Source organism: Arachis hypogaea, chromosome 11 (assembly GCF_003086295.3).
Source record: "Arachis hypogaea cultivar Tifrunner chromosome 11, arahy.Tifrunner.gnm2.J5K5, whole genome shotgun sequence".
Taxonomy (NCBI): Eukaryota; Viridiplantae; Streptophyta; class Magnoliopsida; order Fabales; family Fabaceae; genus Arachis; species Arachis hypogaea.
Window position 1 is genome coordinate 21,275,645 of NC_092046.1, and position 9,679 is coordinate 21,285,323.

Consider the following 9,679-nt stretch of genomic DNA (forward strand, 5'->3'; position numbering starts at 1 on the left):
TATATTTAATTTTTACTAAAGAAAAAATTATTTTCGACTAATATTAGTTAACTTTTTACATTATGTTTTTATTTTAAATTTAAATATTTATTTATTAGAAAAATAAGATTAAAAATAATTTTAAAATAAAAAATTTTGTTAATATTAATCAATTAGAAATTAATTTTTATACTTATTCTTATATCTATATTTTTTCATTAACTATTCTTATATTTATATACGCATTTGAACGTAATGATAAAGATAAGGAATGATATCTACTAAGAATTTATAATCTCATTTGACATTAGGGTTTTGTACTAAAAAAGGAAAACTATCCAATTTAAAAGTCAAACTTTAACTAATAAATAAATCGTACTATTAGTCTTTATATATTTCCATAATTATGATTTGCTATAAAAGTTAAAATATATATACCTAGATACGGTAATTAATCTATTTAAAAGAGTCTTGACCATCTTAATTAATGGCATTTTGTTGACTTGTGTAAAACATTTATTACAAGACAATATTTCATGCGGATTCAGCGATTCTTTTCAAAAAAAAATTTATTTATTTTGTGTCTTAAAAATAATTGTTAAAATTATGAATTAAATTTTTTTATTAAGAGTACAAAAAATTAATTATTTATTAAATAAAAAATTTAAATTTTTTACTAATGATAAATTTATTATGTATCAACACATATTAATTAATTTTTTTTAAATATTTTTTATACATCTATATCTTTTATAATAAATATTATTTTAATATCAATATTTTTTAATAACTAAACATGCATTTTTTTATTTTCTTAATTTAAAATAATTTAAATACATAATTAATTATTAGTAACTAAATTTTTATACAAATATAAAAAATATTTAGTGTTTAAATAATTTTTTTCTCTTAAAAAGGTCGATCAAAATTTGAAAACAGAAGATGGTACTTATAAAAAGAACATAAAATATTCAACTTGAAAAATGCGGAACTTTGAATAATAATACTAAGGTTTTAAATTCAAAACCCGTCGCAATTTGTAAGCTATATCGGATTGAATTTCGATAGGTAATATTTGATAAATATAATATAAATGTTTCAATAATTTTTTATTTGGACAATTTACATAAATAAAATGAATGGAATAAACTGTTACGCAAATACAACATTCTAAAAAACCAGACGTAAATGCAACAAACGCAATTGTATGTAATTTGCGACACCTTAACGCGGAAACTAAATGCACGTAATCCGCTACACCCTGTTGCGGATTACGTTAATACTCATAAACCGCTACACCCTGTAGCAGTTTATGATCATATGGGCCCGAAGCCTATTTTGCTACACCCTCTAGCGGATTACGAAGAGAGTGGAAGCTTGGGAACATATTCATGAATACTAGTCTAATAGTAACACTCCGGAATGCAAAAGGTACGAAGTTATACAAATATATTCGTCATAAGCCAAAAGTTGTAGAAATATAATAGCCACCAGTCATTAACACTAACACAGAATAAATTACTACATAAGTCATACAAATGTAATAATCACAAACGATTAACACTTAAAGGAAATAAAAGTGTCATAAGTCATACAAATAGGTCTGAACTAACACTAATACTAACAAACCAAAGGCACTAACACTAACACTAACTCCCAAAAACGTAAATCGCTACATGAGAAAATAAAATTCAAAAACTAGAAGCACAAACACTACAACTCCTATGAACTACCAGCAACGGTGGAGCCTCTCTGGGGGCAAGATCTATGCGTGTGCCCAGGCTGTCTGCAGAGCCCGCATTGCTTCGGTCGGTTGGGGTCGGCCTCATCCATGTTGTTCCGGATCCTGGTAGACCTTGGTCGCCCATCACGACAACGCCTCAAGCTAGGATCCGGAATAACGGTCGCACCATCATAAGGTGGCCAAAGTCCCTCTGGTATTGGCGCCTTGGCGGCACAAAACCCATCTAGTACACCCTGAACACCTTCTGCATGGTGTAGACTTCGTCGACATAGATAGACCAATCAAGCCGTGACTGGGCACAACATGCAATCACATGACAACATGGATAATGGAGAGCCTGAAAGTATCCACAGTCGCATGTACGATCCTGAAGGGAGACTCGGTACGTCCCAAGTGAAAAGCTCCCAGTCGGTGTCGTCTCAGTAACGGTATACTCAGACTGGTGTCTATCGAATAGGGTGACAGTGAAGCACCTGGAGTCTCTCAAGTTGCGCTCCATCGCCTTCATAAAAGACTGGCAAAACTTGGCACTGCTGGCCAACTGAGCCTCTGCCGTCTGACCACGAATGACAAACAACTCCGCTAGCCGACCATATGTGGACTTCACGAGGGCGGTAACTGGAAGATTCCGTGTACCCTTCAGAACAGAATTAACACACTCAGATATATTGGTCGTCATGTGACCGAATCGTCTGCCTCCATCCTGGTGCTGAGTCCACTTATCGTATTCTATTTTGTTTTCCCAATCACACATTGCCAGATTCTCAGTTCGTATTATATCAAACCAATAATGAAACTCTGCCTCAGTCTTCGCATAAGCAGCATTAACAATCAAACGCTTTGCATTCGTGCCCTTGAAACTGAGTGCGAAGTTAGCTGCAACATGCCGAATACAAAATGCTCGATATGCATGATGGGGTAACCACCCACTGTTAGGGTTCTCTAGTGCAGCCTTGATGCTGTTGTGCCTATCTGAGATGACCAGTATCCCCTGTTGCGGAGTCACATGTTGGCGCAGGTTGGTCAGGAAGAAAGACCACGACTTGGCATTTTTCCCATCCATGAGACTGAAAGCAATAGGCAAGATGTTGGAGTTTCCATCTTGGGCAATGGCCAGGAGCAAAGTCCCGCCATACTTTCCGTACAAATGAGTACCGTCTATGCTTACCAATGGCTTGCAATGTCGGAAAGCTTCAACACAAGGAGGAAACGTCCAGAAAAAATGATGAAAGTAAACGGTTGAGTCGTCAACATCATCACCGACTCGAATCAGAGACGTCTTCAACAAGGCAACCGTCCCCTCCATGGTAGACTGGACACCAAGGATCCAACGAGGTAGCTCGACATAGGACTCTTCCCAATTCCCGTATATCTATGCTACCGCCTTCTGTTTGCCAACCACGTCTTCCTGTAAGTTGGCCTGAACCCGTACGTTCCTTCGGTAGCTTCTTGCAATACCTTTATCGTTACCGCCGCATTGGCTCGAACCAGAGGAAAGACTTTTGCACAGATCACATGATAATCAAGCTGTCGGTGGTCGCTTGATATCGATGTAGCCAAGTATATGTGTGGTCCGTTGTACCGTCGAACCTCCCAGGTTCCCTTCTGCGCTCGAAGGCTGATGCGAATCATCCACGTGCAACCCTTCTCGAACTCCTTGCATCTCCCATGGTACTTAAGATGATCCGACTCCATCACTCTGTACTCAGCACCACGCCGAATGCTGTAATCCTTTACAGTAAGAACAGCTTCCTCCTTACTGTGAAAAGATTGGCCAACTTGAAATTCAACTACAGAATTTCTCTCGTGCAACCCTTGACCCCCGAAGGTTGGAACTGACTCCGACGGTTGGCCGATGGCTTCCAGGTCCAGGGTAGAATAATGTGCAGGTTGCTCATGTGTGCCAGCACTTGACGGTGGTTGACATGTTGCTGGGTTTGTCAGGATTTCATCATTGTTGTCCCCTCCAATGTCGGCAGGCTCTTCGTCGGAATCATCCTCCAGCATCGCATTTTCAACCCGATCTGGTTCCCCCTCACGTCCTATATTTGGAGATGGATGAGCTGAGGTGAATACCCCATCCGGACCAGCTGGCCGATACTCCAACAAACACTCAGGTACAACAACGGGCATCGAGGTAGAGGCACCCCCCATCGTGGTGGACTGAGGGGTCGGCGCGGATGCCCCAGAATTATCGATGCCATGTTCCAACTTCGCAAACAACTCATGTATCCTCACTTCCGGAAAACTCTGACGAGAATGAAACAACACCTACATATCTTCATCTGATCGTAACACGAATGTTTCATACTACACGCCGGTTGACACAACCGCAATAGGAATCTTGTAGAAAAGCTTCTTCACCCACTTTGTGCCACCCGCGCCCAACTTCTGCAATATACTGGTCTTCAGATCCAACAGTGTATCAGACGACCTGATGAAAACACTCAGTGGTTCTCTATCTGTAAACTTCACACCGTGCCTCTTACTCTTTTTTATTTTCCCAGAAGAGTGCACTAACACCAAAAAGCTCTCTTCACTCTCTATTCCTCAAGTTATGAATGAATGAAAATGACACTCTGCACAACTTGCTGGGTATATATAGGCATCTTCTTTGCTTCTACTCTCTTCGTTATCTGCTAGAGGGTGTAGCGGAATAGGCTTTGGGCCCATATGATCATAAACTGTTACAGGGTGTAGCGGATTACGTGTATTTAGTTTCCGCGTTAGGGTGTCGCGAATTACATACAATTGCATTTGTTGCATTTGCATCTGGTGTTTTAGAATGTTGTATTTGCGTAACAATTTCTTCCAACCATTTTATTTATGTAAATTGTCCTTTTTATTTAATATTTTTTAAAGTGTTTTTAAATTATTTTAAAAAAATTTTATAAATAAATTATAAAGTAAATTAGATAAAACTGAGAACAAAAAATGAATCATGATATCAAAATTAGCAATTAAGTACCGGTCTATCTAAAAAATGAGAAGAATTACTTCCCAATACCTCAGAGATACAAGATGCGTGAAAATGGATATAAACAATAGGGCAAAATGCATATATAAACCAATTGGAGGCCAATATTACACATATCTACCAAAACAAAAAATATTACAAAGATCTACTAAGTGTTTTTATGTAATTCGAATGAGACCCATTCGAATTATAAAATCCAATACTAATTTGAAGCAGTGTAATTTGAATTATACATGAACAAAATATTTTAGTAATTCGAATGAGGGTGAAACAAACTACATGCACGTAAATATAGCTCTAATTCGAAGTGGACTAATTCGAATTACCACAAGTAGCAGCCCAAGGTAATTCGAATTGATCTCATTCGAATTACCAATGAATGCCCTATAAATATAGTTCGAGTTTAGCTTTCTTTTTTTTTAATACATGGAATATAAAATATATTTTTTTAATTTTTAAATTATTAATTTTTTAAATAAATTTATTTAAATTATATCTCAAAAAAAATTTTATTCCATGCAAAATAATTAAAAAAAGGCTTAAAAGATGTTAGGAGTACTGTAAAAATTTGTAATGTCTCGATGACTTAGGTAAATACATGCATGTACTCAAACTTTAAATAAAATACTAGACATAGTCAATAATAATAATTTAAAAATTAAAAAAATATATATATTTTTATCATCTACTTACCTAAGTCACTCGAACATTACAAATTTTTATAGTATTCTTAACATCTTTAAAGCCATTTTTTTAAATTGTTTTGCATGGAATAATTTTTTTTAATTTTTAAATTATTATTGATTATGTAGAGTATTTTATTTAAAATTTGAGTACATGCATAAATATTTGCATCTAAATTTAATCTTTTTTTAATTTTTTTAATTTTTAAATTATTATTGACTATGTAGAGTATTTTATTTAAAGTTTGAGTACATGCATGTATTTACCTAAGTCACTGGCATATTACAAATTTTTATAGTACTCCTAATATTTTTTAAGCCATTTTTTAAATTGTTTTGCATGGAATAAAATATTTTTTTGTGATATAATTTAAATAAATTTATTGAAAAAATTAAGAATTTAAAAATTAAAAAATATATTTTATATTCTATGCATTAAAAAAAAAAGCTGAACTCAAACTATATTTATAGGGACATTCATTGGTAATTCGAATGAGACCAATTCGAATTACCTACTACTTGTGGTAATTCGAATTAGTCCACTTCGAATTAGAGCTATGTTTACGTGCATGTAGTTCGTTTTGTAAGAACCGCAATTAATCGAACTGGTTAATTAAGTGGTTATATTGCCCAAATTTGATTCCGAAAAGTTAGAGTGAGAATTTGAGGTTTTAAACATCATTTTAGGACTCATGGGTCTTTCTGAGTTAGAAAATGTGTTTTTTGCGAAAAATCGTAAAAAAATCGTGAATCGGCAGTTGAACTGGTTAAATCAGTTCAAGTTTGCCCAGTGCTGTGCGAGAAAAAGTAGAAACAGTCATAAACCTTAGAAAAACAGTAAAAATGAAAAATCGGGCGTTAATTTTAAAGGTCTGGCCCGAAGTTGGGTCAAACGGGCTAAAAACGCTAACGGATTGAACCGGGCCCAAGTTGGACTCAAGTCCAACATATATAAAGGTTCATTTAATGAACCCTAGCCTCATAAACACACACACACACTTCAGAATTTGAAAGAGGGAGAGAAGAAGAGGTGGAACCCTAATCACCTCAATCTTCTCAAGCTCATATCTTGAGTTCTAGAGCTCCGATTTACGTGCCGTCAGCGGCTACGCGTTCCTTGCGAAGAGCTCTACAAAATTCATTCAAGAAACTCTAGAGGTAAACTCGAAATCTCCCCAGTTCTTCCCTCCAAAATTTCGGGTACCTAGGGTTTTTGATGAAGTGAGTTTTTGTGATTCTTGGTGTTTAGGTTCACTATAATCCTTGCTTGCTTTTGGGTTTTGTCATATAATCTGTTGGGAGAGGTAAGAGGCTTTGAACTCTTGTAAAATTTTGGTTTATGTTGAGCCCTAGGTTGATTTTGTGGTGATTTATATGTATATAGCTTGATTATTGTGAGTTTGGAGCTTGTTGGTGCTTGTTGGAGCTATATTGGTGGTTGGATTTTGGTCGAAAGCTCATTTGGTTCATATTGGGAATCGACCAAGGTATGATTTCGGTTTTCTCTATGTAGTATATAATATTCATGGACACTTAGGCTAGTGACCCATAAGATAGGATTGAATTTGAATGATTGATGAGTTGCTGGATGTTGTTGTATGATGATGTTTGATGAAATGAAGAATTTTGAGTTGATAATGATGATTGATAGTAACATGATGAGGATGAATGCTTTATGAGGTTAAGTAGTGGATTATGTTGATAAATATGATTTTGGAGTTGGATGATTGATAATGAAGTTGAAATTTGTTAATGAAGCTTGATTTATGAGATATATTGATATGAATGTTGTGGATGAGGAAAAGTGAAGAAAAATGTGGTAATTTTGGTGTGGTATGACATAGAGGGTTGATTTTGATGAAAGGCAGAGTTTGGGAATAGGTTGGTTTGGTATTGGTTGTGCTTTGCAACACAATTGTGAAAATGGTGATTTTGAGTAAAAGATGAATTTTGGTGAACTTTGTTTGATCATAACTCTTGCCTCGGTTTTCAAAATTTGTTGAGATTTGTTCAGAATTAAAGATCTTTGAAAATCCTTTAAATCGGTATAAAGTTTGTGAAATTTGGAATTTTGTAGAGGAAGTTATGATCATTCAAAAATTGGTGTTGAAAACTGGAAATTCTGCAAAGTTACAGAATTATGAGTTTTCTGGTATGTGCGCACGTACACTCTGCAAAAATTGTGACCTGTACATCCGCACACGCAGAGGCAGGCGCTCTGCTTGCAGTGCTGGCACAGCTTGTGCGCGCGCACACTAATAGGAAAATTGCAACCTGTGCGTACGCACAGACCTGTACGCACGCACACGTTGGGGAGGCCCGTCTGTTGGGGGCGCTGGCACAGGTTGTGCGAGTGAACAGATCTTTTTATGTTTTGATACCTGTGCGTACGCATACCCCTGTGCGTACGCACACTTTTGAAAATTTCCTGGGCGTGCGCACGCACACCCCTGTACGGACGCACATGCCCTGTTTCTCAAATTTTGCTTTGTTTTCAACTAATTTACCTTCCCGACAAAGTTATAAGCTTCTATAACACCTTTTTAAGACTCTTGGGTATATTTTTGGGTGTTCAAATATGGGAAATGGTTTAAGAGTTTTAGACACTATTATTTGGGAAAAAGTTAGCAAACAGAGAACTAGGTTTCTGTTGTACTGGGGAAGGTTTGATGATGTGTGATGAATGGTTGATGGATGAGATGCGAAATCAAGGGACTGAAATGTGCATGAACAGTGGTTGAAAGGAGTCGAGGACTCTGAATGAAGTAATGGATCCATCTTGTGCTAAAAATGTTTTGAAAACCACTGCACCACTTTTTCATTGAGATTATGAGACGCTATGCGTCCGGCAGGGGCCGAGGTTGGATCCCGCCTGTCGAGGTAGTGGCGATGGCGTAAGGGTGGTGGTTCGTCCCGCTTGCGCTTAGATGTGAGGTCGGAGGCAATAGATCCCGCTTGCATCCCTTCGGATCATCAGAGCGTGCGGCGCAAAATCCTGGACAGTGATCTGAGCACTATATCTCGGGGATTCCCACACCATGAGTCCGAAGGGCAACATCTCCATGGAGATGTATCGGGTTGGTAGTTGAACCGACAATGTGATATCACAGCCAGTAGGGCAGGCATTCATCATATGCATTTTCTACCTGCTTGTATCCTTTGCCGACTTGATCTTGTTTTTCCTATCTGTTAAACATGTCTAATTGTTACTTGTATTAATTGATGTATATGCCTGGTGCACAAATTGTGAATCACAATTTTCACAACTCGTACCACTGACCAGCAAGTGCATTGGGTCGTCCAAGTAATACGTCACGTGAGTAAGGGTCGAATCCCACGGAGATTGTTGGTTTGAAGCAATCTATGGTTACCTTGTAAATCTTAGTCAGGAAGTCAATTGTGTTTATCAGTTGAATTGCAAATAAACAATAGAGCATGGATTAAAGGTTACTTGTTATGCAGTAGTGGAGAATATGTTGGAGTTTTGGAGATGCTTTGTCTTCTGAATCTCTGCTTTCTTCTGTCTTCTTGTTCACGCACGCACATCCTCCTATGGCAAGCTGTGTGTTGGTGGATCACCGTTGTCAATGGCTACCTTCCATCCTTCCAGTGAAAACTACGCTCACGCGCTCTGTCACAGCACGACTAATCACCGGTTGGTTCTCGATCCGGTTGGAATAGGATTTACTATCCTTTTGCGTCTGTCACTAACGCCCAGCCTTCAGGAGTTTGAAGCTCGTCACAGTCATTCAATCCTTGAATCCTACTCAGAATACCACAGACAAGGTTTAGACTTTCCGGATTCTCATGAATGCCGCCATCAGTTCTAGCTTATACCACGGAGATTCTGATTAAGGAATCTAAAAGATACTCATTCAATCGGATATAGAACGGAGGTGGTTGTCGGGCACACGTTCGTGGTTTGAGGAAGGTGATGAATGTCACAGATCATCACCTTCATCACAGTTAAGCGCTAATGAACATCTTAGATAGGAACAAGCGTGTTTGAATGGAAAACAGAAATACTTGCATTAATTCATCGAGACACAGCAGAGCTCCTCACCCCCAACAATGGGGTTTAGAGACTCATGCCGTCAGAGAATACAAAGTTTTGATCTAAAATGTTATGAGATCCAAAATAAGTCTCTAAAAGTTGTTTAAATACTAAACTAGTAGCCTAGGTTTACACAAATGAGTAAACTATGATGGATGATGCAGAGGCCCACTTCTGGGGCCCACTTGGTGTGTGCTGGGGCTGAGAATTAAGCAATCCACGTGCAGAGGCCATTTATGGAG

At 37.4% G+C, this 9,679-nt stretch overlaps 1 protein-coding gene across 1 annotated transcript; it reads right to left on the reverse strand.

The window, feature by feature from the left end:
• Positions 1–1,701: 1,701 nt before the first annotated feature.
• On the reverse strand, positions 1,702–3,029 carry LOC112721119 (uncharacterized). Its single transcript, XM_025772191.1, has 2 exons — positions 2,087–3,029; positions 1,702–1,967 (listed from the first exon to the last, which is right to left on the reverse strand). Exons 1-2 carry the CDS (start codon positions 3,027–3,029, stop codon positions 1,702–1,704), a joined length of 1,209 nt encoding a protein of 402 aa, XP_025627976.1.
• Between the last annotated feature and the right edge of the window lie 6,650 nt (positions 3,030–9,679).